The sequence below is a fragment of the Colletotrichum paranaense genome, assembly GCF_030867605.1.
Source record: "Colletotrichum paranaense strain IMI 384185 chromosome Unknown Scaffold_2.1, whole genome shotgun sequence".
NCBI lineage: Eukaryota > Fungi > Ascomycota > Sordariomycetes > Glomerellales > Glomerellaceae > Colletotrichum > Colletotrichum paranaense.
In genome coordinates, this window is record NW_026848960.1 from 2,017,510 (window position 1) to 2,045,158 (window position 27,649).

The following is a 27,649-nucleotide window of genomic DNA, read 5'->3' on the forward strand; positions in this document are numbered from 1 at the left end:
CAGTCCCCGGTCTTCATTCTCCCCTCGACACATCTCCATTTTGTACCTACCTACCCCAGACGTCGTCTACTTAAGAACCTCGTACCCCCAACCATCACAAATCGTACCTTGGTTAGCACACATGGTTCATCACTCAGAATCTACCTCCGAAGCTTCTGATCATCTAGATACCCGCACTCGACAAGCTTCTTCTTCCAACACATCTGCACGACACCTTCTCCAAGCCAACTCGTCTCGATCGCATTCGCCTACGATGAGCGCCCCGCAACACGAGAGCACTTCCACGGGCAAGGCCCGCGCACCCGATTATGAGGAGCGCAGCGAAACCACGGCCAACGGTGGCGGCCTCGGTCTTGGACAGGGCGGCTTCAAGCCTCACAATGAGATGACGGTCCAGCCTCCCACCAAGGAGGATCTCCAGCGCAGCTACGCCAGAGTTGTCGCCGAAGATGCTAACCCCAAGGGTTGGTACGGAACCATGAGTAAGTCTGATCCTTGCATCCGCCTCACCTCCAAGCCTATCGCAAACCACTGACACAACATCACCACCAGTCAACACCTTCGGTGCCTGCATTGGTACTCTTGGTGCCATCCCCTGCTGCATCGTCTGCCCGAACCCTTACAAGAACGTGAACCAGGGTAATGTCGGTCTCGTCACCAAGTTTGGCAAATTCTACAAGGCCGTCGACCCTGGTCTTGTCAAGGTCAACCCTCTCAGCGAGAAGCTCATTCAGGTCGACGTCAAGATTCAAATGGCAGAGGTTCCCCAGCAGACTTGCATGACCAAGGACAACGTCACCCTGCATCTCACCTCTGTCATCTACTACCACATTGTCGCACCTCACAGAGCCGCCTTCGGTATCTCCAACGTGCGCCAGGCTCTGATGGAGCGAACCCAGACCACTCTCCGCCACGTCGTCGGTGCCCGCATTCTCCAGGATGTTATTGAGCGTCGTGAGGAGATTGCCCAGTCCATTGGCGAGATCATCGAGGATGTCGCTGCCGGATGGGGTGTTCAGGTCGAGAGCATGCTCATCAAGGACATCATCTTCAGCCAAGAGTTGCAGGAGTCGCTGTCCATGGCCGCCCAGAGCAAGCGTATTGGTGAGAGCAAGATCATCGCAGCCAAGGCTGAGGTACGCATCCTAAATCTCACATGATTACATTTCATCACTAACACAATCTAGGTCGAATCTGCCAAGCTCATGCGCCAGGCTGCCGACATTCTGTCGTCTGCTCCTGCCATGCAGATCCGCTACCTCGAAGCCATGCAGGCGATGGCCAAGTCTTCCAACAGCAAGGTCATCTTCCTGCCTGGTCCTGGCCAGACCATGCCCAACATTCAGCAGTCGCTCAGCGGCAACAACCAAGCGGGCGAGTCGAGCGGTGCCAACCACGGCACTGGCGACTTCAACGACTTTGGAGGTCAGGATTCCGGCTTTCAGCAAGCCATTAACTCTCGTGTCATCGAAAACATTTGAGTTCGCACCGAGTGCTGACTTGAGGTCTCGTGTGGGGGAATAGCTTGGTCACACTAAAGCCGACCCCTTTACGGCTGTCACCAATTACGCTTTGATTCTCTTGCTGCGACGTCAATACCCCTTCGTTTCACGATACTCCGACACGATTGATTTTTCAAATACCCCTTTGCGACGAATAATTCCATACAACGAAATAGAAAAAACCAGAAAAAAACATGTACTTGTAGCACGCGGGAGAGATGTGGGGTAAGGATGGACAGAGGCCTGCCGGGAGATGATAGCTCAAATCGGCATGATCACGTTGGACGGGCTTTGCAGTATACCCATTTCATTCGCTTGAAATTTGACTCGGAGGACATAATCATAATGGTACTGAAATTGAATACGAATCTCTACCTTGATTTACTTTGCTGCACATTTCGAAATTGTGTCTTTGTTTATCCTGTTGCATGCACGGACTTCTGTAAGATCAGCTTCATATCGCACATTTGGAATCAGCGCAATTTTCAATGAGTCCATATTGCCATGTGCCATCAAATCTACAGAATTGAGCTCGCAAGAAACTGGAAATTGACGGTCTGAAGCTGCCTTGAGGATATAGCGAGAACCAATGCGTTCAACTCCTGGTTGCCTAGCCAATGATGTGCATCAACGAATCCAAGAGTCAGTCGACTTATTTACTGACAAGGAAGGTCGGTATCAAGAGAGAGTAGCGGAAAAAGATGAATAACCACCCCTCAGTCTGTGGCTGATTCTCGGACCACGGCCGATTTTAAACGTGTAGGCCGGATCAGCTGAAGCGGTGGCATGGAAAAAGCATTTTGGAGGCTTGGTGGACGAAAGGGGCTGAACCTCGAATCTCGAGTCGTTGGGCCAGTTGGTTTGATTGATGACGGAAATGGGAGTGATTTGGAATGAGGTAGGGAGAGCTGGGCAGGAGGATGGGTTGGAGCATTGATCGAATAGAGTGGGATGGGATGAGAATGAGAATGGGAAGGGGTGAGTGATGTGCATAGGGCGAAAACTGAGAGTTGACAGGGGTATTCGTGGGCGAACGTGAACCAGGAGCTGCGTGACGAGAGATGAAGAACGAATATGGGTAGGTTAGTAGCCTGCTATGAATGACAGCAGAACGCATCACGCCAACGAAGAATACCTCTATACCTCCTCTACAAGATGCTAGACGTACGCTGAAGCAGTCTCAGAATAAGTCGTCGACATTTTTTCATATGCTTTTTATTTTATTTTAGCACTAACGGGGTCTAGGAAGCAGTGTATTATGAATGATCCAAAGTAGTGATTTTGGGAGACAAATCAACTTGAGTAGGAACACCCTGAAGAGTTTCTCTATGATAAGGCAGAGTGATATCATGGCCTATAACTAAAACAGAATACTGTCGGCTGCTTAGATAGTCTTGTAACAAGTTGTCGAACTACGTTGACATGTCTTGACTTCTGGTCACTGATGGTGGCTGGGGTGGCAATCTATTCGGAACGATGGCTTTGGGAGAGAATGGATGCCTTCATTACCTATCAGAACTTTGTCAGACTCATTTCTTGAGACTTTTACACAAAGATTGATAAGTGCTTGAAGAGTCTGAAGCAAGAAATTTATAGTACACTACTATACAGCTGCGAGCTTACTTGTTTGTTATTGTGATAGGTTCTATATGAAAGAATAGATGCTCAGCCTAGGTATTATATCACTACTATACAAACTCCAATCAAAGACACGCCTGAACCGGGCAACGTAGTATCCAAGCACACAACACTCACGCCTCCTTCCAGGGCAACGCGATCTCAACAGGCAACATATCCTTCTCCACCATGCCAACCAACTCCTTGGCCTCCAAGCCCTTCAGTGCGCCCATAACCTCCTCATACCCAGCGGCACTCAACCCTTCCTTGCGATCGCAGTAGATATCAACACCCTCCTTGGTAAACACCGTCGGCGCAAACCACGTTACAGCCCACCTCTCCACCTCCCCACTGCCTTCGATCCTCCTCTCCCCCCATCCGAGAACCTCCCAATGACTGCCCACGAAGAACAACCACCCTTTCCCCCTCCAGTCCCAGACGGAAGTATCCCCGACGGCGCAGGCGGTATCGACGCCTTTTACGGACTTGACGGCCGTGGAGGGGTGGGGCGTCTTGTTGGACTCGTACTCGACGAGGTCGTCTATGCGGGCTGTGCCGTCTGGTTTCGGGGCCATGGAGGCGTAGGAGATGCGGACGTTGCGGGCGTCGCGCCACATTGCGAGGGTGGAGTGGGTTACGGACCAGGTGCGGAGGAGCCATTCGAGGGGCGGGGCTGAGAAGGTTGATGGTGATGGGGAGGAGGCGGCTGTGTATTTTGAGGGGGAGCGGAGGGTAACTGTTGTTGGTGGGGACGCCATGATGCTCTGTATCTTTTGCAAAGATGTTGAGGTGGATGTCGTGGAGGTTGAAGTTGTGCTTCGGAGCTTGTGTGGAGCTTCTTGGGATTGTCGCTGTTGACAACACTGTCAGGAGGTGGTTTCCCGTAAGATGTCGCGTTTTAGAGCTCGGGTATTCACGCGCGACTGCGATTCGAAGTGGTGCCGCTATATTCGGTGTCTCTACGGAAGAGGTTGTCGTTGTCAAAATGTTGGAATGAAGTTGAAAGACAAGCGCAAACCATGGCCCCAAGCTCCGGGATCCGCGCCAGGGGTACGGAGTACGTCGCGTTTCAAATGATGTCAGCGACTCAGCGGCCCGACGATTGAGACTCGAGCATTTCCCCCTTCCTCTCCCATTCTGTGCCTACCTACCCTACAGCACCTTGGGATGTAGCGGTATTAGTTGTGCACTCATCACACAATGCTTTTGATTCGCAAATGAAATATTGCTCTCTCATTCGCCCATATCTACAGCCGCAAATACCCGAACATGGCGTCCGTCATTCCTTTATCGACGACATGCCATTCAAAGACCCTGAAACTTAAGTCTGGAGCCCCCAAGTTATTTCCCTACCTAGCTAAGGTACCTTATGCCCCGGTCCCACGAGGCTGTAATTAAGCGGGCCAGTGCCGGACAAGGGTCTTAATTCGACATTTTTTCTCCCTCTTTCTTCCCTCCCCTCTCTCTGAGAAAAGTCCACGGCTCTTCCCGCGCCCAAAGCTCCTTTTCTGTTCCTCTTTGGCTGACTGCCTTTTTCCCTCCCCACATCGCCCAGAGCTGTTTCTTTCCTGCAGGAAGTTGGCCTACTTTATCCATACCAACATCTCTTTTCCAACGCCATCGCCCATACTTCTCCCGCAGCGAGCACCCTTTCGTAACGACGCCCCAACCGACCCCGTGTGACTAACCTCCTCACCGCCTACAATGGACGAAGACGACTCCCTCGCAATCGACCCCGAAATGGCAGCCTTCATGGGCTTCGCCTCCTTCGGGACCCAACCTGCCGCCAAGAAGCGCAAATACAACCACCGCACCGACGCCGTCTCCTCCGCGACCGGCGCGAACCAGACCGCACTCGCCCCTCGCGCTCCACGCCCCGCTCCCTCGTCGACAACGACCGAGGATGCTGCTGCGCCCGCCGCCAACGCCGATGAGATAGACCTCGACGATGATGACGAAGACGACAGCAACGCCGCCGGCGCTGGTGCTGCCGCCGGAGAAGACGTGGACGCAGAGCAAGGCGGCGCCAATCTCTACTCAGACCCAACCGTCGCCCCGGCCCTTGCCCACGCGCAAGGTTTGATAGACGAACTCGCCAACCGAGGTGCGGCAGTAGATGACGGAGCCTCAGCACCGCAGGCACAGAGCACAACCTACTCTCTCCCAACATCATCGGCCCTACCTCAACGGCCCGACGCGTCGTGGGGTAAGGAAATGGGAACCGCTCCGACGACGATGCCGACGAGGGAACGCCCCGAGCAGTATCAGCACCAGCACCAGCGTGGTGGTCGCGGGGGTTACCAGCAGCAACAGAGGAATGATGGCAAGCCTTGGTGGGAGGGCTACTACGACCCCGCGTCGAATGAGAACCCATGGGAGAAGCTCGAGAAGAAGGCTGGGGTTCTGTCCAAGGGGACTTGGGTGGCGAGGGGTACCCAAGCTCAGAAGGCTTGATCGAACGTCGATGGACTATCAATGTTCAATGTGGCATGGGTTGGCACCTGAGTGGTGTGTGGACCAGTACCCAGTGTGTGGTCAACATATATCGATATGCTTACCTCACCTTCACCTGGATGCCTTCTCAACCATGCGACTTGGCATACCGACAGACAACTCACCGACTACCTCATCGACCACGTCACGTGATGTCCATATCCGTGTGGGACATAGGCCAGGGGAAAATATCATGGCCCATCCATCACCTGATATATCACTGGATATATGGGACCCCCCAGACTTGGCCAAGGCCTGGGGGGTCCTTTACGGTGGCATTACGGAGGACTCCGGATCACGACGGTACTGTTACGGTGGACATATCGTGGACCAGCAGCCCGGCAAAGGGCTACCACGACCGAACAAGAAGAGAGTATGATATGACTATGAATCCCGAGACGGAGAAATACCCTGTCGTCGCTACAGAACCACCGAGAGGGTCAGAGGAACATGACCCACGTCCAGCTCCCCGTCGCTATCCTTCCCGAAAGAGCAATATCCCACCGCCCCGAAGAGGACAAGCGCCTCCAAACAGATTGCCAACAATTTTGTACCGTACCCTCATCTTGGGCCTGGTCTCCTTGTCTCCCGTCCCCTCCCTCCCGGTCTCCACCGAGCCATTCTACCGGCCTAGAGACCCTTCCAACAACTACTGCAGCCCCCGGGCTACTTGGCCCTGGCCCCGTTGCCCTCGGAAGGAGGGGGTGAGGTGTACTTTTAACAACATAGCCGCCCCAAATCATTTTCCCATTCATCCAATCATGTCTCATAATCATCTCGTGCAACAAAAACATCCCCCCCTCTCTCTCAAGGCGAAAGGTGAAAAGAAGGTCGGTCGGAACCCCACAGCAGCCCTACGTCTGCCAAATCTGGGGGAAAACTGCCCAGGGCATGTACGTGTGTGTGTGTGGAGGTTTACCGGGCGCTTGGGAATGATATTTCCCCATTCAACCCACTCCTCACTCGACCCTGCTCCAGCTCGCAGCTCGCATGTCTGCCGCCCTGCCCGTCGCAAAAGCAGCGTGAGATGGGCGGCTAGGCGGGCCCCCCATGCTCGCCCCGCGCCGTGCCGCTGCGCGTCAAGCCGTCCCGGCTGTCAGGTTCGCCTAGGGCCCCTGTCTCCTCTCTTACCCTCCCATGCTTGCCAGCCCAATATGTACCCAAGAAAAAAATAGTGGTAAGTAAACAAGCGGAGATGGAGGGAGGCGTGCGCTCATCCAAAGAAAATCAAATGCAAAGTAAATCTCCGGGAATCTGGTATCTTCGTTCCTGCAGTTTTGTCGGCAGGGATGTATGTATGTCGTGCGTTTTTGTGTGGTGTGGTGGCAGTGGTAGTAGCAATGGTGGTGGTGGTGACGACGGCAGGCTGAAACTTTTTTCTTTTGGTCGCAGTTGAAAATGGCACGCTGAAAAAAACAAGGCTGAAAAAGAAGGAGAAGCTCGCCGCTTGCTTTCAACGTCGTCGGTGTCGCGCGGCTGAGAAGCTTTCGCAATTCAATCCGCAGCAAACCACCCGGAATACCAGAGGAAATTCTCTAGTACTCGGGCGACGGATAGCGAGCGCGGGCCTTGCTGTACTCCTTGGTGTGCTTGCGAGAAGTCTTGCTCTTGAGCGATCTGCACAAAAAGAGGTCCGCGTGTTAGCCGCAATGTCTCAGATCTCGCAGATTTTACCCCCCGAAAGATTTCCTTTTCCGACGCCCAATGTTGCAGTCCCGCAGTTCAATCGGACCAGCAATCCGGTTCAGATATTTCCCCACTGGTTCGCGGGGAAAACTTCTGGGACCGCATACTGCAGTACTGCAGAATTTGCCTCTCCTTTGAATTTTTTCCGGAGTCCCGGAAGAGGCAATGGAGAGAGAAAAGGGTGCAACTTACGAGACTTTCTTCTGCGTCCACTCGAGGTCCGCGCGCACGTCCTGAGCGTCGCGGTAACCCTCGTTGAAGCGCTCGCGCGTCTTTGCGAGACGAGCTTGCGCCTTCTTTTGCAGCTCCAGCAGCTCACGGTGCTTTGCGTTGAGCTTTCCGGATCTATTTTTTGCATTCCTCTTCGTTAGCCTCTTTGTTCTGTCTCGCCGCCGCATATGGGATGCGCCGCACGCCACACGGAGGAAACAACTTACGTTTGCGCCTGGACCGCAATGTTGCGGTCAAGAGGGATGGGGTCAAAGGTCTGGGCGAAGCGGTCCTGCATGTAGTCGTTGAAGTCGACACCGCTGGCCGAGTGGTGGGTGCTCTCGTAGTCGCCGCTGTTGCTTCCGGCGTAGCTGGAGTTGGCCACCGAGTAGCCGCCAGAGTAGCCGCTGTTGCTGTATGATGGACCGGTGCCAGAGCTGACGGACTCATCTGTCTCTGGAGGCGATACAGAGTAGGTGCTGCTGTAGCTTGGGTAGTGTTGGCCCTTGTGGGAGGGGACGGGCAAAGGGAGGGTGTAGTGGGAGTTGTAGTGGGAAGACATGATGGGCGCAGGAGGAGGTGGAGGCCGGCAGTTGACGATAGAGGCGTGACGTGTACTTTGTGTACGATGTGAAGCAAACAAGGGATGACTAAGTCCAAGTGTCGACTGGGGATGGCGGCACTCTGTGAGACAGAGTCAAGTGTGCAAGGAAGTTGCTTGTTGGGCAAAGAAGAGAACTTGGAGAAAGCTATATGGAAGCTTCAAGATAGTCCAGGAATCTGATGATGAGAAAGGAAGAAGAAGTGAATAAAATCAAGCCGCTCAAGTTGTGCCCTTTTATACTTTTCCGAAACCCTCCTCGGACTCCATATTCTTCGTCTGTTTGGAAGGGGGATAAGACATCAAGCCTCGATTCGTCCGATGACAAGCCGTGGCTTCATCATTAACCGGGTCTCCTTCCGCGGAAGGGGGAACAGACGGAATGGTCCAAGGGCATGATGTGATGGGATGATCAGAGAAAGAGAGAGAGCGGCCAAAAGGGTCGCAGACAACAACGTCCACCATGGACATGGACATTGACATTGACAAGGACCATGATGAGCGGCAGCCGGTCGACCTGCCTGGGCCTGGTCTAGCCTGTGCGTTAGCGACAGGGAAGTGGCATAGACTAAACCCTGTCTTCACCCGCAACGCTTGTTGATGTGGATATATGGGCCGTGGAGAAAGAGAGGAGACAAAAGTGAAAAAAGAAGAGAGAAATATCCAACGACGATGAGGCGTTTGGACGTTGAGGGTGTGGGCATTGGAAGGGGTGGCAGCCGGACGGTGGTGGGAGGGTGATGGACAGAGCCATTGGCCAACCAAGGAGAAGCAGGAAAAGCAGATTGCTACTACGTCTGCATGCCGCGTTTCCTATTTCTCAAGAGGAAAGTAAAAAATGATGGGGAAAAACGCGGCAAGTATCAGAGGCAAAGATGAGGACTGAGAGAGGGAGCAAGGGAGCAAGAGGTGTCTGCATATGCCGAGGGAGGCGACTATCACAAGTGGGATTGGTGGAGATAGTCCACGATGGGGTGGATGGGGGTGGGCAGACCGGAACGGGTAAAGGATCTAATATCTCTGAGAGTCTGTGGAATATCCAGACGAAAGATGCCAAATACTATGGTAGCCAGGGTCGATACTTGCGGAGAAACGAAAGGAGAGAACAGTCCGATAAACTCAAGGGGGCACGGACTTGGCCGGCGCAGGTTGGCAAAAGAGCAGGATGGGAGGGCCAAAAAAGACGAGACAAGACAAGACACACGGAGAAGAATGTAGGTATGTGGGTTCAAGCAAAGGCAGCAGAGAGAAAAAACGATGCATGTCGTGTAAAACGGCGAACCAAGAGACATGCAGTTCCAGACATTGCCGAACCACCCACCTGATGACATGGGAGGTACAACCTCGAAAGTATTTCCGCACTACCTTACTCATTTTTACCGACTACAGGCAAGGATGGAATGGCTGCAACCTGCAAGCCAGGGGCATGGGGCTCTGTGGGCAGGGACGGACGTCTTCAGTCCACGTCCATGGCGTGGAGGGTTCCTTCATCAACCTTGGGCTGTGTGGTTTGTGGTTGCTTGGGGTGGCTCCCCCCTCCCTTCCGTCCACGCCCGTGCGGTGTCAAGAAGGATAGAAGGTGCTTTAGCTCCAAAAGGGGCCGAGGCGTGGGAAAGAAGGTGTGGGTGTAAGAGGTGTGTGTAGAATCTAGAAGTGTACCTACGTAGAAGAGTCCGGAAGGCAAACGGGACGTTGGTTATGGGCAGGCAGTCACACACCCCTCCCCCCGGGAATCCAACGACGACGTCTCCTTCTGGCGGACAGGACACACGCCGTGGCCGTAGATGGGAGGTAAAACAAAAAAGGACGTATGACGGAGGGCCATGCGGGTCGTATGTGTTATACCGACCCAGTCAGACGCAAGCCGGACCGGCCTTTCAACCGTCCGGAGAGGGGCTACAGTATGGTTCTGATTCGTGACGGAAGCGGTGTCGAGGGGGAAAAGAGAAGGAGGAAGAGGAGGGCGGTAAAACGGATACGCGCCAGAGATGGAGACGAAGGCAACTTGGGGCAAGTTGAACGATGGGCAGACGTCAGGACGATTAGGGAAAGCCGGGTCTATGGGGAAACGAGACAGGGCCCGCCGTTGATCGAAACTCTGATCCAACGAGTGTGCCGGGCTAACGAGGGTGAGGATGGGCTGGGATGAAAGGGGATAGGACAGGTTAGGGTGAATATCAAGAGCTAAGAAGTTTGGATAGGGCAGGGCAGGGCGGGATGTAGAGAGCAGGCCAGCAAAAGATTGGGAGACGAGACCAGAATGGAATGGGAATGTAACGGGGCAAAGACCGGCCGAGGGGCAGGAAGAGGGGACACTTCTCCTCTTCCGTTTGCTGTTCGTTCGCAATTGCGAACGAACCTGGCGTTCCTCGAGGTATCTCTCAACCCGAGGTATATCGTCCTGATGTTGAGACGTCTTAACAACACCACGATGCAATGCTCAGGCACAGCGGTACAATACAACGTATGGACAATGCGATACATGTACCGAGCATGCAGGCCAAGCAATTTCTCGACGACTTTGAATCAAAAGCAGCGTGGGATTGTCCACTCCCACGCAGCTCGTGTCGTCGCCTCGTTGGACTGTGGGAGCCACCTTCTTGATAGAACCGGGGACGGGTGTGGACTGCGGGATAAAGAAGTGCCCCCCAAATGCTGATCGTTTCTCAGGCAAAGAAGTATCTGTAGGTACTATAGTCTCTTGAAACGGTCATGTTGCCGTTTTCCAATGTGCGAATGCGACTGGAGAGTAATGGAAGGTATTCGTTCTGTGATTTAACCCTGGCGTCAGGTCAGGCAGAAGTGCAGTAGATTCGGGCATTTTATGTGGTGATGCGTTGTCAAGATGGGTGCCCCCCAGGATATAATATTTTTTTGGTTTATTCCATTTTAATTGTTATTTTTATTTATTTTATTTTGTTGTACCTCATCCCCTCCCCTGCAAGTACCTTTTCCCCTTTTCGACTTCAACTTAGTTCATTCCGGCTTTTTATCATTGGTCGGGACTTCTCGTCGCTCCCATTGGGTTTCTCAGAGTCCTTTTGCTGCCCTCTCCCGAGTCTTCCCCTCCCAATCTCTCCCACACCGTCTACTTTTCCCGCTTCTGATTGACTCGAATCATTGCCATTTTTCAGAATTTCGATTGGTGCAAAAGGACGGACGACTTCCAGAATCTACCTGAACTGGATACCTCTCCAGGGCTCCGGCAGGGCTCATCATCAACCCCTGTAATCCCACCCTATGACCCTGGCACGCCTGGCTCCGTCCAAGATGCACTCAAAGATGCAGAGTCTAGAGACGTTTTGACGGGGGGTGTGAGGGGCAGTAACTGGTCGGCTTAAATCGACATGTTTTCACAATGTTCCATTGGCGATGAATGATGTTGAAAAGCGGCGCCGACTCAAGTGCGAATTCGCCCCCGCCGAACTTTCAACACCGATGCGAGGATTCCCTCTTCCCTTCTCCCATCTATCTGGCTTTGTTTCTTTGCGTGTTTTCCTCTCCTCAGGCCTCCTCGAGGGTGGGGGTGTGAGTGCATCTACGAGAGGCCCCCATCATACGCAGGAGCAGCAGCAGCAGCAGCAGCATGTATGTGAGGCATGTATGTATGCGCAAAGGCGGAGCTTTCTCTACAAGGTGCATCGCATGTGATCTCTGGAAACGAAATTGCGTTTCTCGAGAATACAAGGCATCTTCTTTTGAGAAGAATGTATGTTGTGCTTTGCTTGCGTTGCTTGCGCGTTGCGTTGGGAAGTGTAAGAACGCGGGCAACCTGGGCAGATCTTACACCCGCAGTTCCAAGAGCGGCGGTGTAAGTGAGTGGCCTTTCCCCCTCCCCCTCCCAAGTTTTCCGTCGTCATCGTCAGCCGGTAACGGTTGACAAAGTTGGTTCCAATTTGCACCCAAAGAGTCGAGTGAGCCGAGAGAGTATCTGGACTAGCACCGAGAAGTGAGAGTGAGTGAGAGGCAGCCCAAAGTCGACCTTATACGCAAAGGTACCCAAAGAGACCCCAAAACAGCCCAATCGAAAGAGACGCTTCATCATCATCAAACCCAACGGCGTACGAAAGCCTACCTGCACTTCTGTCTGCCTAATGTCAAGAGTTGCAGAAGGGAAAAGAGTGCAATTAAATGACGGCGCGCCCTTTTCCGATCTGATCTAGCGGCGCATTGGCTTCGCGTCACCCCATTGCCTGAGCATGCGTCTTGCTGCTGTGGGCATCTCTTCATCTTCTTTTTTCTGCTGCCCGTGTGGATCTGCAAATTCCGTGCGCCGTGTGCTACGATACGCCGTAAATTTAGATGGGGGGGGTTTACGGATAGGTCCCCTCCAACATTGATGGTTTTTGTCTGATTTTCTCTTCGGGTATTTCTTAGGAGTCGGCAAACTGGGTTCCATGTACCGGGGGTGGAACCTCAAATGCAACGATGATGATGAGCATGGCAAGGCAGCCAACAAGGCATTCCTGTTTACCTGGCTACATGATACACAGGATACCTGTTTTCAAACCCATTGGTGTCCGAGTATCAAGTATCTGACCCCCTCGATGTGAATTCGGTTCTCACTCGCCTCCCGTGTGAGTTGGATCGTCAGGTTGAACTCTGAAGACATGCAATGCCGTACGGCGCGCGGGGGTTTGATGCGGGCGTGACAGACAGACAAAGGCCACTGCTCACTGAGTGATCAATTCAGTTCCGGTCCATGAACCCGCTCAACGCAAACGGGTTGCCGTGATCCATGGCATGACCAACTGTTCCCCTCCCCCTCCCCATCTTCACAACCCACGGTTCGCCGGGCTGCCTCTTCGTCCCTCCTCGACACCGGCAAGGACCCGAGATGCCCCACGCAAGGTGTCCCCCGGATGACGAACGGCGTTCTGGAATACCCCGAGCGGTGGTTTGTGAATGGAGGGGGATACGGGCTTGCATGAGAGAGATGCCCCCTTTTGCCGGGGATTACCCCGGGAGCCATCTGACGTTTGAACTTACCGCATGGCAGAAGAAAAAAGAAAAATGGAAAGGAAATCGTAGCATACTGGCGCGCGAGCAGAAAATTTTCTGGTCTGAGGGACGAAGGGAGGTCCAGGATTTTTCTTGGTGCGGAATGTGTCAATGGGGGTGAAAGGAGGGGGAGGGGCAATGAATGGCTTGTGTCTCTCTATCTGTACGCAGGCACGCACTCCAACGGCACTCCCATGAGTCCCATCCAGACAGGCACACCTTAGACAGTTTGCTCGCCAAAATACCTAGAGACTTTGAGAAGCCGGCACGTCCTCGACGACGACCATTCTCGAACTCGACTAGCCGGCTAGTGTTGCAGTAGGGACTTTGAATGACAGTCATGGCGCCAATAGTCACATTGGGGCGGTAGTCGCAAAGGTTAAGGCAATGATGTATGAGCCATCCAGGCCAGGCTAGGTAGTCTACCTACCCCAGTCCCAGCCAGGGTCAGGAAAGGTGAGGTATCGCCCATAGGTCGAGATCTCATCTGGTGATGGACACGGGGGCTTTGGGGTTTGCATGGGGGGACGAAAGTGTAAGGGAGCCAATGCTTCGGTTATGAGGCTCGAACCCCCTCCATCCTCCGTCTGGTGTACGCCACCAAAAAGGTATTTGAGTGAATCGGAAGAGGAACCGCAGGCACTGACCACCGAGAGGTGAATTTCCCGCCCTCGTCCGTCACCGATTCCGAGCTTCCGTTCGGGTTTGGGCGCTTGTGTGTAGTAAGGGGCGTAGAGTGTGAAGTTGATGTGAGACTGAGAGGAGAGGAATCTCACTGAGAAGACTACGTGAGATGAGACTGAGCGGTGACGACCGCTGATCTGACGGGTGAAACGAGAAAACGGTCTGTGCCACGGAAAACGTGCCCACCAAACCTTCTTTTTTTTCACTTTTCTTGAACCATTGCGCTTCTAGACTCTTTTTCTTCGGACTTTCTTGAGACTTTTCAAACCCCCGAATTGCAAAGGAAAAAGAGGGTGACATTGTAAACTCCAAAAGTTGAACACGGGACTCCGAACCAACACCGCAATCGCCGGTGCCCCTTGTTCCCTTGCTCCCCTCTTACAGCAATGGGGTAAGGTATGGATATGTCATGTCTTCCAGGGGGTCGGGTGACGGCCACATGGGAAAAAGGCGTATCTCAAAGAGACAGACACACGAGGGGTGTGGTGGTGGGACAAGCTACACGCAACATCGCACATCCGCATCTCACCTATCCGAGACCATCGCTGGCTTTTGTTTTTGCCCTCCTGCCCTTCCCATGCTGCACGGTAACATGCCATGGCATGAACCAGGAAACGTGAGGAGCGGAGATGCAGATGCAGTCAAACAGGGCTGCTTGATGATGGGGCACCACCTTACTGGATAACGAGCCGTTGGTCCATGACTTGAAAGAGAAGAAGGGCGAGCTGCCAACTCCCAATCAACACCTTTCCTCGATTTGCTCCCAATGATTTTTCCGAGATCAGTCGACGTTACATTGTCGTCGTATCTCCCCAATCCCCAGTGCCCATGTCACTACTCACTCGCCTCCCATCGACGCCATCCGCGAGCCATCGCCCATCCTGCAGATACACTCGCAGGCCCCTCTGCATCTCCCAACTCTCACGCTTTTCTCACCTGTCAGCCGCGGACACACAATTCTCTAATCAAATCACTCATTCTCAGCCCAAGCCAAGATTTTTATTTCCCGCCATAGAAATGGGTTCAAGCCTTATGTGCACAACACAAGTGTGAAAACTGAAGATGCAGAATACAGCCACGTAAACGCCTTCTGTATGTAAGTAAGGTTGGGTGATGTAGCATAAGTGCGAGAATGAGAAGAAGGGGAAGCACAGCGCAGCGCCGGCACCGCAGTACCGCAGTACCGCATGGGTTTCTGTATCCTGCACGGATCGACCGTTGTGTAAGGTCATTCTAAAATCAGACCGACGGTTCAAAAACTTTAGGTGTGTGATGTGTTGTGCGTTTCCTCCCAAACCGCTTGTATCCGCGCAATCCCCAACGTCTCACGCAGCTCCCTCTCACACACGCCTGAAGCTCGCTCTCGTGTCGTGGCCCCGTCAATCCCGCCTCGTATATTTATTTCTCTTCTTGTAGAACTCCAAAAACCACGCTGCTCATATGCTGTGCTCATGATACCTCGGAAAATATGCCAATGGCTGAGCCCAACATGCCACTCGGTGAGGATGACAAGGCAAAGGCAAGGCAAAAGCACAACAAGCACCTGTGAAAGAAAGACCCGAAAGCTGCACGACATCACCCAGCCCACGCAGCTGCCCGCGTCAAACAGGCCAGACCGTCAGCCCAGTTTCCACTCAAGCCCCAGCTCTGACATGGGAACGTTTCGGTATCATGATGATGATGATGATGTATTTGCTCCTTTGCTAGTGACAATTTTGCCCGCAGTGTGACGAAAGCGCGATGTGACGATGATCGTAGAAAGTCACATATCATCATACTCATCTCTCATAGATAGGGCTAATCTCACGCACACAGACACCCACCCACCATTCTCTCGCTGCTTCTGCGACTTCAAGTTGGGAGGCCAAGACGCAAAGCTCAAACTCACAAGTCGCAACAAGGAGGTCAATCCTTTCTCTGTGCCGTTCCCAGGACGCTAAGGCAGTGACGATGTTTGACCGCTCAGATGGTTCCCCAATACTTTTTGACAAGAAACCTCCTTCTTCGGGGCCTTGTCCTTGTACTCGGTATCATCGCGCGAGAAAAGATGCATGTCAGATGGGTGAAAAAAGTGAGGGGTCGAACGGAGACGGAGACGATGAGGGAGGGGGACGGAAAGCCAAGCCAGCAGGGCTAAAATAAGTGTAAGAAGGGGGAAAGTTCTGATTGATTTTATCGTTATCTTGTAATAGCAGCTAACTATTATATACCCGTGGCTTTGGGACGTCAGGTCCCCTCTGTACGTTTCCTTTGATTCCGTACCTGGTGTTTCCCGTTCCTGTATTCGCATCAAACAAAAAATGAAAAAAGTGTACAAACTTGGTGGACGAGATACCCCGTCGTTGTCGTGATGATGGTATGTTTCCTCGTCCCGGCCGTCCTCGCATGCCATTGCCATACCATACCATGCCTTGCCCCGCCCCCATCCCCTACCTCTTATCCCAGTGGACACGATATGAACGCCGATTAATCATGCAAAGTAGAACGCCATTGCCAGCCGTTTATACGAGGCAGAAGACGCGCCATTTTTTCCCAACCACCGACTCTCCCATTTCTCTCTTCTTGATACTGATTGCCATTTGATGTACTAGCAGCCGTCGGTGAGCTAGTCAGAGTTCTTTTCCGCCCGTCTAGTTTCCTCCGCCGGCCCATGAGTTCCGCCTTCTAGCCAAAGATTTTGAGGAATCCCCAAATACCAGCCCCGCTGAGGACCGGGATCGTCAAGTTATCGTCCCAACCGAAAATGTCCACCACCTCACTGGCGGCCGCCACAAATCCAGACCACAGACCCATGACTCCGAGCGCTAGCGGTCCGGTGATGGTAGCCTGAGCGTCCGAAAGCCCCACGGCGCTTGCGATGGTGCGGGGTAGATGCAGTGCTCCCGTGAACATGAAGGGATAGTTCTCGTCGCCGGGGAAAGGTCCCGTTCTCGGTGCGAGCCATCCCCAGAAGAAGTATGAAGAGGCGATGCCGACAAGGAATGCGGCTGTGGAGCCTGCAAGCGACTTGCCGCGGCGGATGCGCGGGGTATAAGCGCCGTACATGCGGCCAAAGGTGCTGGCGGCGGTATCGCACCAGCTGAGCAGGAGGATGGCCATCACACCGACGTCCTTGGGCATGAAGCGCATCGAGATCCACGCGCCAAGCAGGTAGAAGATGACTCCGTTCCATCCGGCGTATTCGCTCTCACGCATCAGCGCGCCGAGGACCGAGACGTAGAATCGGTTGAAGGAGGCGTAGTTGTGACGGAGGTAGTCGGCGGTCGTAATGGGCATCAGCGCAGCAAAGAGCCACGGTGCGACTGAGCTTGTCTGGATACCCGATACGTAGAGCCACAAAGTGAAGAACCCGATCGAAACGTGCAAGATCTTTCTGGGCACCTCGTGCTTGTGTACAAAGGTCCGCCACTTTCTGTGAATCGGTATCAAGCCCAGCGGACTCGGGCTTCGACTGAAGTCGCGCCAGCTCCATCCCGTGGGAGCAGCAGATGGAGGGGCCAGGTGGCCATTGGTCGTCGTAGCTTTGGGTTTGCCGTTCGCTTCGCCATTGGCGGTGACTTCTTCCGTGATCGGTTCGCTCGGGATGATGGGCGATTTGCCTCTCTTGCTCTGCGACTTGACCGTGGTCATGGGCGTGATTCGGCGGGACTCGATGGGTGATCGACTTCTCGTGCGCGATCTGCGCATTGTCGATGGCTCGTAGTCATCCTCTTCTGCCCGTTCCTCCAGCGGCTGGGGCGTTGTTCGCCGCTTCTTCGCCGCAGACCTCGTCACCGGGCCAAAGTAGTTATCTTGTGACGCTGCATCAATCTCTGAAGGTGTCGGGCTCGGGGAGATAACCCGCGGGGTGGAGGGTATGGCGCGGACGGACGACATGTTGTAAGGGAAGGGCGGGAGTGCAGGACAAACGACAGCTCCCGTAAAGAGGCGTTGAAAGGGGAACAAGAGTCGTCTCAGCGGCCAGAGTGAGGAGTGGAGATGTTTGTCTCTTCTAGATAAACGGGAGTCGTGGGGGTCCAAGGCGGGAGAGACGGAGGCGGAGTCGGCGCGGGCGTGGGTGTCGTAGATAGCAAAGGGTGCTGCCGGTGAACAGCGATTACCGGTATTCCTTTGATGGCTATGCTGCTGGGCCTGGGGTTGGAGGATGGAGGCTGGTTGGGCTATTGGATCCAGGGTGATGTTTGAGAATGCAGCAGAGAGCAACTCCGCTGCATGTTGAGCCGGGTTGGTACGGGGGGGAAGAAGACCACGGAGACATGCGGTCGGTCAGCAGGCAGCGTGACATGTGTTTAAGGACGAGGTGTTTGGACCGGATCGTCGGTGTCTTGTTGTGCTGCGAGTCTGCCGATTCCTGGGGACTGGGAGAGAGGATTTTTCGCGGGCCAAGGTACCGAGTACTTGCAGCGACGTATCTAAACGGTGTTTGGAGACCGGCCGCACTGTTGCTTTGGTAAGCCGTCTTATCTTTGCACTCGAACTTTGCAAGGTAGAACCGAAGAACCTTAGTAAGGCAGAGCCTCTCAAGGTTGAGGTACTCATTACCTCGTTGTAGTCATCGAGGTAGGTACGTTGGGTACATCTCTAGGAACCCTTGGGGATGTTGAAATGCAATTCCCGTTTCTCATTCATCCTTTTTCAACATGGAGATTAAACAATCAACCATTGCGGTTCTCATGAAATAGTAGCACAAGCCAAAGTCAAGGATCATCCAAAGACGGCTCTCAGGGTGAACCACAGTCTGAACAAACCGCAGCACAGTGTGCCGAGGGCCGAATGACCAGCGCCCCGAATCCCACTCCAAAATGTCCGGTGCACGCGACTACCCAGGAATGGCCGGCCTGTCGGGCGCACCGCTTCACTCCAAGTCCATTTGGCAGGGGGTTTTCTTAAGGGCACGATTCAATCTGCGGTGATTTTTTTTTTCTCGTTTCCTCCTCAGTGGGCTGCGCTACGCCGTTTACTGCTGCAAGCATGTGAAGCCATCTCCGGCCGTCCCGCCGGTTCCATGTCCTTCTCAGGCGTGGCTCCTCTTCTCTGCACGCGCCGGGTGGGTTCGACCGGTGGATGCACTTCATCCCGTCTCTCCGCTGCCGAGCTGCCTTATGTAGGCTGCCTGTACTCGGTACGTGCACAAAGTGTCAAAAGACATGCAATTCTGCGTCTTCCTTGTTTTCCAGACCGCTCAACTGCAAAAACGGGCTGAAAGTTTTGGGCGAGATGTCAAGGCGAGTGGCTGAGGACGGTTAGGGGTCAATCGGGATGATATCACTGGCTTTGTCCGTGGGCGGTCGGACAGAGACATGGCGCCAAGGAGGCCTCGAATGCTGTCACCGCCCCACGTGAGCACACCCACCCACCTGCCGGTCGATAAGAGTGAAGATAAGATAAGGCAACACTTGATGCCGTATCGATAACGATAACGAAAAAAGTTTCTGGAAATCGAGCCCCTCCAGCTCGGACGGCCTCATTGAAGTCGCATGCAGCGCAAATCCTCGGTGTGCCTGACATCCTCTCGATATTTGTCCCAGACCAATTGAACCATGGCGCCCGAAGAGAAGAAGAAGGACCCTAGGGCCTGGAGAGGCCTTACCCCTCCCTTGGCTGAGTACGATCCCGTGCCACTGCTTCTACTCGCGCATCCAACTAACATTCGCCTAGATGGATCCTCGACTTCGTGTCCAGCCAAGGCTTCCAGCGCATGACGCCCGTACAAGCAGCTTGTCTGCCACAGTTCCTCGGAAACAAGGATGTTGTAGTCGAGGTAAGGACAAAACCGACCATACTAGCAGCTTGGAATACTTACTATCCCAGGCTGTCACCGGCAGTGGTAAAACGCTCGCCTTCCTTCTCCCGATCGTCCAAAAGCTCATGCGCCTCTCCGAACCGACGAAGCGCGGCCATGTCTTCTCCATCATTGTCTCCCCGACCCGCGAACTTGCCATCCAGATCCATGCCGTTCTCCAGTCCCTCGCCGGCTTCCACCCCCCGTCCGCCGAGATACTGCCCCACCTCAAAGAAGACGAAAAGCGCCCCGACACGACGGTCCCGGTCATCGTTCCTCAGCTGCTCGTCGGCGGAGTGACCACCACACAGCAAGATCTCAGCTACTTCGTCAGACATGCACCCAATATCTTGGTCTCGACACCGGGAAGACTTGTTGAGCTTCTCGCGTCTCCGCATGTCCACTGCACATCTTCCACTTTCGAAATGCTGGTTCTCGACGAGGCGGACCGTCTGCTGGATATGGGTTTCAAGCAGGATATTCAGAGGATTCTGGGATATTTGCCGAAGCAGAGGAGAACAGGCTTGTTCAGCGCCTCGGTGTCGGAGGCAGTGTCACAGATTATCACCGTCGGTCTGAGAAACCCGGTCAAGATTGCCGTACGTGTCAAGAGCTTAAGGGATGGAGGAATTATTGAGGACCGGAAGACACCAATCAGTCTGCAAATGTCCTACCTCGTCACACCAGCAAGCCAGAAGCTCCCGGCACTTGGCAAGATTCTCGAGAACCTCAACCCGCGGCCACAGCGTAGCATTGTCTTCTTGTCGTCCTGCGCTGCCGTCGACTACTTCCAACACGTCCTTCCTACCATCATGCCGGAAGGCTTCACACTCGTACCCCTGCACGGAAAGCTACCCCCCAAGGCAAGAGAGAAGAGTTTCAACAAGTTTGTCAACTCGGTTTCGCCATCCGTATTGCTGTGCACAGATATTGCAGCGAGAGGTCTCGATATTCCACAAGTAGACTTTGTCTGCCAGGTTGATCCACCTTCAGATCCAAAGGTCTTCATCCACAGGAGTGGACGTGCCGGAAGAGCAGGCAGAAAGGGACTGTCAGTCGTCTTCCTGCAGCCCGGTCACGAGGAAGACTACATTCCCTTCCTCGAAGTCCGCAAGACGCCCATCTTCCCCCTGACGAAACCTGAGATCACCATCACCGAGGACGAAGCCAACGAGGCATCAGAAAAGTTCCGCGACGTCCTCCGCAGCGACCGCGCCTACCACGACAAGGCACAAAGGGCTTTCGTGAGCTGGGTGCGCAGCTACAACGCTCACCTCACGACCTCCATCTTCCGCGTCAAGGACCTCGACTGGGCCGACCTCGGAAAGGCCTGGGGTCTGCTCCGCTTACCGCGCATGCCCGAGACGAAGAATTGGGATGGAGACAAGTGGCTCGGCAACGAGGACTTTGACTGGGAAAACTTCACGTATAAGGACAAGACGAGGGAGGCCGCACGACTAGCGGCGGCGGAGGCGGAGCGGAACGGCGAGAAGGCCGCTGCCGCGGACGAGGTGAAGCGCAAGCGCAAGACCAACGAGGCGTGGAGCAAGCAGACGGAGAGGGACGATGTGAGGGTGGAACGCCGCGATAAGAGGAGACGCAAGAGGGAGGCCGAGCGGATGTCGACCATGACGGAAGAGGAGAAGATCAAGGCGATGGAGCTGAATGAGATGATTGCGGAGATTAGGAAAAAGAACCAAGCCAAGGCGGCGGCTGGCGGGAAGGACGATGAGTTTGAGGGCTTCGATGATTAAGAGCGTCTGTTGTAATACTATCTGTCCATGTCGTTGAATTCCTGTTTGGGGGATTTCCGGGTCACGGCTCAACGGGTGGAGGAAGTGGAGGCGATACCCCCCGGCGAACGCTTTTTTGGCCTCACACGATGCGATCTCACGAGACCCTCTCTTCCGTCCGCCCCATCCCGTCTCCGTCCTCGTCGCCAACCCTTTCGGCTTTGAGTTCTACGTTTCCACAGCGGAGACGAGGCCAAAAAAAATTCACACGATAATGACTCACTCCCCACATCTGCCCTTCTTGAACAGAAACAGTGAACAGGTCGTCATCAACAAGCACTAATACAAGCACAATAGCTCAGGGGTAGAGCGCTGGGCTCATAACCCAGAGGTCCCTGGATCGAAACCAGGTTGTGCTATGAAATCTTTTACTTTTTCGGGGTTATGAACTCCATATGTTCTAGGTACATGTACATGTCTTTCTTTTTCCATTCTCACCTATCTTCACTCCGTTCTTTAGAATCGCCGCTTGTATGGTTCAAATACAAAAGTACAATGACGAGCGAATGTGGGCCACGTCCTTCACATCTGGATCTGGCGGAGGAGATGGTCCACATCTCTAAAGGTATCTTGCACCTTGCTTCCCATAATTTAAGCATGATGGCCTCCCAAGTGGCATGTGATAAAGGCATCAGCAGGCCAACTCTGTCGAAAGGTAGGCTCGTCACTGTGATATCTGTTCATTTCCGTTTCGAAGGCAACGATCGTCCGAGATCTCCAGATGGAGCCAGGTGCTGGCCATTGTGGCTGCTCGTAATGAGGAGAGTGGTTTTGAGCGATCGTGTGACGTCGGTGTAATGGGATTATAGCTGTTTCGTCTCATATTAGCATGAATCTAGTCAGGGCATCGGGTTCCTGCTGTTCTTACCGTGCCTCTGCTTTTGTCCCTTGCGAATGCAAGTTTTCCAGAGGATAAAACATGTAGGTGGTAACCCTACAAACAGGGCTACAATACCAATAATGGCTTCGAGGGTCATCTGCATAGCTTGACTTGTGGTGTAAAAGTTCTGGTCTAAGAATGCGCGGGTCAAGGCAGCAGAAAAGCTTGTGCCAGACCAATGTCTGGATATGAAATGTATAGAGGTAGAAGAGTCAGAGACAGTGTGTGAAGGGCGTCGTCGAGCTCTCCCTACGGCGTCTTCTTATGTTCGAATTCATGGGTCATGATATCTTCGTTCCTCGATCTACATTTAAGGTAGAATGCAGCCCTGGCACTTTGACTGAGCTAGACTTTCAGACTCTGGTGCCGACGAATAGGACACCATAGTTCTTTGGAGTTTTGAGACTTTCGTATGTCGTCGGAGGGCTTGTGCGTACCAGGCGTATCCAACTACAAGGACCATGTTTTCAGACTTTGGTTTGGGCCAATGAGTTAATCTGAAGGAAATCTTCTTCAATAGACGTAAGGCTTTCCACTGCCACGATTTGGTCCATGTGTAACATGAAGCTGCGGGACCGTGTTCAGACATTGGCTCCAGCCAATTGCTTTAGATTCTTGTTACGGGGCCAAGTCCACGTCGGACTGTTGGTGCATATGCACAATGCGGACCGGTTGGCTTACACACACCAATGATGTGTTTTCAGACTTCGGCTCTGGCCAATGACACCTTGTTGAGGCTGCCAGCTTCAAGCGCTTTTCAGATATCGGCTTCCGCCAATTATGATGAGAGCCCCATGGCGCAGTCATCCCAAGCTGCATGACAAGACTCTGTCTCCCACGCCTTACTTCCCTTCTATAAATCACCTGCTCCATCCGCGATCAGATTTTCCAACAGAAATTACTGACAGTCAAGAGACCGCTATTTTTCAATATCAAATTAAGCAACACATCTCAGCTTGTTACCATAATGGCATCCTCTCGGAAGCGTTATTCGGACGAAGAGTGGCTCCAGCATCGAGCTGAAATCCAGCGCATGTTCCTGAACGAGTCAGCTTCTTTCAACGAGATCATACGAAAGCTCGAAGAAGACGGCTTTCCTGTAACGTAAGTTAACACGGTGGTTTCTCCATCTTCGATTTCTCACAACACACGTGTTAGGAAATCGCAGCTTGAGTACAAGTTGAAGGTCTGGGGTCTCCGTAGGAGAATCTCAAAGAACGATGCCAAGATCTTCTGGCATTTCGTCGACGACCACCTTGCCAAAAGGGAGCAACAGGGCAAACTCAGCCAAGTCATCCGTGATGGCAAAGTGATTGAGCCAGCCAAGGTCAGAAAGGAGAGAAGTCGATATCAAAGAACATCACTGGAGAAATTTCAGGCAGGTAATAAGAGACGCCACTCGCTTTGTTTGCCTTCTTTGCTAAACACTTCCCTGATTAGGCTCCGCCACTCCCCAGGCTCCTCCTGGGTTCAACATCACGATATGCACGCCAGCAACGAGCAACATGAAATTTGTTTGGCCAAGAAGCCTTCCCTGGCTGGAATTTCAGACCATGTTTCCAGAGTGTAGGATCATGCGTTGCTGATGTCTAATGTTCACTTCGCTAACATTCCTTACAGTACCTCGAGCTCATGGGGCATACATGAGAACTGGACTCGGCAGTGAGCTTCCAAGATTCCCCGCAAATCTCGACATCTTAAAGAGCTTGCATCTTCCGATCTCAAGTGACAGATCCAGCGTGGCTCGCCTGACTGCCCAACTTGCATCGACGATGCCCGAGGGGCAAGAGGGCAATAATGCTCGTCTGGCACAGGCCCTACTCCAAGCACCTACACAATTGACGACTAGCGAACATCTTAAACTTCTCATTTATCGGATTTCGAATAGCATGAAAGTGTTCGAAATCTCAGACGACCTCTCCTGTTGGGCTAGGACACTCGTCATGCTCGAAGATTCAGGCATAATGAGCTTGAAATTCTCGGTTGGGAAAACTGTAGGCCCTACACTCAGTGCATTTACTGAGAAGCTATTCCAGCGGGCATTTCTTATCATGTTCTATATGATGACTTATGGCGATCTACCTGGCTTTCTGTTTGAATTGGACTCCGATTGTTCGGATTTCGAGATAGACTGCACATTGAAAGATCGCTTGGAGCCCCTGAGAGCAAGAACGAAGAAGGTTGTGCTTTGGCTGCTGTCCTTGGGGCAAAGCCCAGACGTGTACATTGACCTTCCTGATCTTACATCTGATACACCACTGGGACTGGCTATTACGATAAATGAGCCGCACCTCGCGCTCCAGCTGCTAGATGCAGGTGCCGACCCACACTTTTCATACACAGGATTGAGCGAAGCTCTGTACGGTCAATGGATGCAATTTCCTGAGTTTGACCATGAAGGGAAAATGGCTGCAGTCTTCAAGCGGTTTGCAGATTGTGGTCTCTCTTTAAGCGAAGACAGAAATGGTAATTCGGCTTTGATGCTTGCCGTTAAGTACAGTAACCGAACCGCGGCAGACATGCTGATCCAATTTGGAGCCAACGTCTTGTGGAGTTGTCAGTACGGGCGGTTTTCCTACAGTCCTTCTATCAGAGAAGCCAGCGTACTCGGGTCCGCAGCCGGCTTAATGGATGAAACGAGGGCAATGGAATTCATCAAGCTTTTAACAGCGCACGCGCATTCGACATATCCATCAACACCGACATCGCAATTCTTCAAGTTGGACGTTGTCATGAATGCTTCCAAAAATGGTCACGTCTCGGTGCTCGAATACCTTCACCAGATTGGGTATGATACTGCTGGTGCTGAATACGAAGGATTCACTGCTTTGCACATTGCTGCATTTGCAGGGCGCTACCGTGCCTGTAAGTGGCTTCTCGATCACGGCTCTTTAGTAGACGGACCAAACCTGTCGAACGGGGCCCCGCCCCCTATCATCTTCGCAGCTTTGAAAGGCGACGAGGATGTCGTTAGACTTCTACATGAGGCAGGAGCCGATCTCAATACCAGCCTGTCCTTCGAGGCCAATGCGAATTCCTGGATGGACACGGACTGGATTTCCGAGGGTTCATTGCGGCGTGACTCTCGGATTGTTTGCCAATTAGGGGGTAACACCATCAACCCGGCAGGTGCTGCGATTCTGAATCCAAGTCGGGACAAAAAAGTGTGCACATACCTAGCAAAGCATGGTGCCAGGCTACCTGGATGGGCTGCATACTATGGCGCCTACGCGAATGACATCGACTTGGTCAAGGTTGCTGTGGCAGAATATTCTCAGGTCAACATTAATTGGCTCGACCAGAACAAGGAGAAGCTGCTGCAGACTTTGCTGTCCTTGGCTCTCAGAGACGAGGACCTTCGTCATCAACCTTGGATGCAAAAACAGGTAGTGGATCTTTGTTTCGAGGTTTTGAGCGCTGGTCCTGTTATGATGGGCGGTGAAGCTCAATTGGCAATGTTTCTGGACAGCTGGGATCTTGTCGAAGCTATCCTGCAAAGAGGTTCTGCCGGGAGTGTGCAGAAAAACAATGGCATGTCTTTGCTTGAGGCGGCGTTTCTCTCAGGATCCGATTCCATCATACAGCACGTGTTCGAGAGGATTCCCGAAGCATACGACGGATCCGCCCTTTGCGCTGCTGTTCTCCTCGCCTCAAATCGCAAATGTATGAAGTTTCTCCAGAGGCTTTTACAAAACCGTCAAAACTGGGATTGTCCGTCACTATTGGAAGGAACAGCCATCGGCCTAGCTGTCTTCAACGGTGAAATGCAAGCACTCAGAATACTCTGTGGCCAGATCGGGACGCCACCTGCAGCAATCAGCTCTGTGGGTGGAGTTGAGCACACTCTCTTTCAATGGACAAAAAGATTGAGAGATCTACCATTCTGGCATGACAAGCATACCGAAGTCACTGAGCCACTCTCGTTCATAGTTGAGTCATCGTGGCTCAAAGCGAAGCTCAGAGAACTCGGATACCGCTCTTGGGAACACTTGATTCAAGTTACCCTCAACATCGATAGCGAGGAGACTCTCGAAATTCGACTATTCTCGAGCGAGTCCGACATTCGACCAGAACAGCAAAAGGACAAGAGTATGTTATTTCTCGTCACGAGGGATGGACGTCTGAAATCCGTGGAAATTGAAGATTTCCATCAGAAGACTTACATGATCTGTGGGAGAGGAAGAAGCCCGTTGCAGCAGGCGGTTGAAGATGGAGACCTCACTAAAATCGATCTTCTTCTCGGCGCAGGCGCTGATATCAACGCACCGGCCGCAGACCAGGCCGGTGCCACGGCTCTACAGCTAGCGGCCATCACAGGACGAATTGGGATCGCAAAGATGTTGATAGATATGGGAGCTGACGTTGACGCGCCTCGTGCTCCCGAATCCGGACGAACTGCACTGGAAGGCGCGGCTGAGCATGGGAGGATAGATATGATACAGCTCCTCTTAAGTGAGGGAGCCGAAACAGGCGGGAAAGGTCGATTGCAATACATGCGAGCAATCAAATTTGCAGAGCGACAAGGGCATTTGGTTGCTGCGAACATGCTAAGAGAATACCGCGATTGGACCGTGGATGATGACGACTTGTGGAGTGAGTTGGAAGACTAACAGGAAGATTGGGACAAGCTCTTGGAAGAGTTCTTCTCCGATGATGATGACCAAATCGAGGTTGAAGATGAATAAGATAAACTGGAGGGCATTATGAGGCGATTCAAGCTCGGAAGGGGCTGCAAAAAGGGGTAGAAACAGGGTTCACAGATGGGATAGCAATGTTACTGGCGAGGAGGGGCTAGGCATGCTCAACTATCTTCGGTGGACTCTATGGCATAAGGCTGGCTTAGGTTCTTTGGTGTTTAGTGGAAAGCAGTCGTTTGATTTGGTGTGTTTTCTGCTGCCAGGGAATACGTAAATGGAACCTGTTGAAGCATATACGAGAAGAACCGCGCCTCGATAGTCTCTCTTTACCTGAGGGAGACAGTATTTCCAAAGCAGCCAGGGCAGCCTGACGATAACTAAGTGCTTATCGATACTCGACTCACTTCATCGAGTCCCTGCTGTAAAGTACACAGCAGTACTTGAAGCCTTCGAAATTGGTAACCTCGGGGACTCTTCAAGCCTGGCAGCTATTTTGACAAGTGTCGAGACCGTAGCCATTGGCAAATTCTCTTCCTCCCCAGCCAGTCACGTCGAGTCTAGAGCTACTTGTAACCACTGGCCAAATAGAACCGAAAGCTGTAAAGTAGGCTGCCTCGAGAAAACTGAGGGGCAGACCGGAGTACGTCACGAATGCCACAAAGCGAGATAACATGTCTAGGGTATGAGCATTATTATGCTCGGAACCGAGCATAATTACGGATATGACTCGTTGAAGGACAATCGCCTAGATGCGAAGGATCCA

General features: G+C 52.9%; 12 protein-coding genes across 12 annotated transcripts; 5 read left to right on the plus strand and 7 right to left on the minus strand.

The window, feature by feature from the left end:
• Window positions 1-121: 121 nt before the first annotated feature.
• Window positions 122-1,481, plus strand: CPAR01_02559 (SPFH domain/Band 7 family protein; the record flags this gene model as incomplete). Its single annotated transcript, XM_060486846.1, has 3 exons — window positions 122-482; window positions 553-1,136; window positions 1,188-1,481. 3 exons carry the CDS (start codon window positions 122-124, stop codon window positions 1,479-1,481), a joined length of 1,239 nt encoding a protein of 412 aa, XP_060354174.1.
• Window positions 1,482-3,253: 1,772 nt separating this feature from the next.
• On the minus strand, window positions 3,254-3,877 carry CPAR01_02560 (uncharacterized protein; the record flags this gene model as incomplete). Its single annotated transcript, XM_060486847.1, has 1 exon — window positions 3,254-3,877. One exon carries the CDS (start codon window positions 3,875-3,877, stop codon window positions 3,254-3,256), a length of 624 nt encoding a protein of 207 aa, XP_060354175.1.
• A 946-nt stretch (window positions 3,878-4,823) lies between these two features.
• Window positions 4,824-5,573, plus strand: CPAR01_02561 (uncharacterized protein; the record flags this gene model as incomplete). The annotated part of the gene is made up of 1 exon (XM_060486848.1): window positions 4,824-5,573. The coding sequence occupies one exon, from the start codon at window positions 4,824-4,826 to the stop codon at window positions 5,571-5,573; it is 750 nt and encodes a 249-aa protein (XP_060354176.1).
• Window positions 5,574-5,764: 191 nt separating this feature from the next.
• Window positions 5,765-6,787, plus strand: CPAR01_02562 (uncharacterized protein; the record flags this gene model as incomplete). Its single annotated transcript, XM_060486849.1, has 1 exon — window positions 5,765-6,787. One exon carries the CDS (start codon window positions 5,765-5,767, stop codon window positions 6,785-6,787), a length of 1,023 nt encoding a protein of 340 aa, XP_060354177.1.
• Window positions 6,788-7,147: 360 nt separating this feature from the next.
• On the minus strand, window positions 7,148-8,070 carry CPAR01_02563 (uncharacterized protein; the record flags this gene model as incomplete). The annotated part of the gene is made up of 3 exons (XM_060486850.1): window positions 7,148-7,229; window positions 7,491-7,643; window positions 7,736-8,070. The coding sequence occupies 3 exons, from the start codon at window positions 8,068-8,070 to the stop codon at window positions 7,148-7,150; spliced, it is 570 nt and encodes a 189-aa protein (XP_060354178.1).
• Window positions 8,071-9,047: 977 nt separating this feature from the next.
• On the minus strand, window positions 9,048-9,401 carry CPAR01_02564 (uncharacterized protein; the record flags this gene model as incomplete). Its single annotated transcript, XM_060486851.1, has 1 exon — window positions 9,048-9,401. The coding sequence occupies one exon, from the start codon at window positions 9,399-9,401 to the stop codon at window positions 9,048-9,050; it is 354 nt and encodes a 117-aa protein (XP_060354179.1).
• Window positions 9,402-10,293: 892 nt separating this feature from the next.
• Window positions 10,294-10,593, minus strand: CPAR01_02565 (uncharacterized protein; the record flags this gene model as incomplete). The annotated part of the gene is made up of 1 exon (XM_060486852.1): window positions 10,294-10,593. The coding sequence occupies one exon, from the start codon at window positions 10,591-10,593 to the stop codon at window positions 10,294-10,296; it is 300 nt and encodes a 99-aa protein (XP_060354180.1).
• Window positions 10,594-11,738: 1,145 nt separating this feature from the next.
• CPAR01_02566 (uncharacterized protein) lies at window positions 11,739-11,969 on the minus strand (the record flags this gene model as incomplete). The annotated part of the gene is made up of 1 exon (XM_060486853.1): window positions 11,739-11,969. The coding sequence occupies one exon, from the start codon at window positions 11,967-11,969 to the stop codon at window positions 11,739-11,741; it is 231 nt and encodes a 76-aa protein (XP_060354181.1).
• Window positions 11,970-16,458: 4,489 nt separating this feature from the next.
• Window positions 16,459-17,670, minus strand: CPAR01_02567 (cytidylyltransferase; the record flags this gene model as incomplete). The annotated part of the gene is made up of 1 exon (XM_060486854.1): window positions 16,459-17,670. The coding sequence occupies one exon, from the start codon at window positions 17,668-17,670 to the stop codon at window positions 16,459-16,461; it is 1,212 nt and encodes a 403-aa protein (XP_060354182.1).
• Window positions 17,671-19,334: 1,664 nt separating this feature from the next.
• On the plus strand, window positions 19,335-21,330 carry CPAR01_02568 (DEAD/DEAH box helicase; the record flags this gene model as incomplete). The annotated part of the gene is made up of 3 exons (XM_060486855.1): window positions 19,335-19,399; window positions 19,453-19,555; window positions 19,606-21,330. 3 exons carry the CDS (start codon window positions 19,335-19,337, stop codon window positions 21,328-21,330), a joined length of 1,893 nt encoding a protein of 630 aa, XP_060354183.1.
• A 630-nt stretch (window positions 21,331-21,960) lies between these two features.
• On the minus strand, window positions 21,961-22,352 carry CPAR01_02569 (uncharacterized protein; the record flags this gene model as incomplete). The annotated part of the gene is made up of 2 exons (XM_060486856.1): window positions 21,961-22,187; window positions 22,238-22,352. 2 exons carry the CDS (start codon window positions 22,350-22,352, stop codon window positions 21,961-21,963), a joined length of 342 nt encoding a protein of 113 aa, XP_060354184.1.
• Window positions 22,353-23,216: 864 nt separating this feature from the next.
• CPAR01_02570 (uncharacterized protein) lies at window positions 23,217-26,859 on the plus strand (the record flags this gene model as incomplete). The annotated part of the gene is made up of 4 exons (XM_060486857.1): window positions 23,217-23,353; window positions 23,408-23,631; window positions 23,690-23,815; window positions 23,870-26,859. The coding sequence occupies 4 exons, from the start codon at window positions 23,217-23,219 to the stop codon at window positions 26,857-26,859; spliced, it is 3,477 nt and encodes a 1,158-aa protein (XP_060354185.1).
• Between the last annotated feature and the right edge of the window lie 790 nt (window positions 26,860-27,649).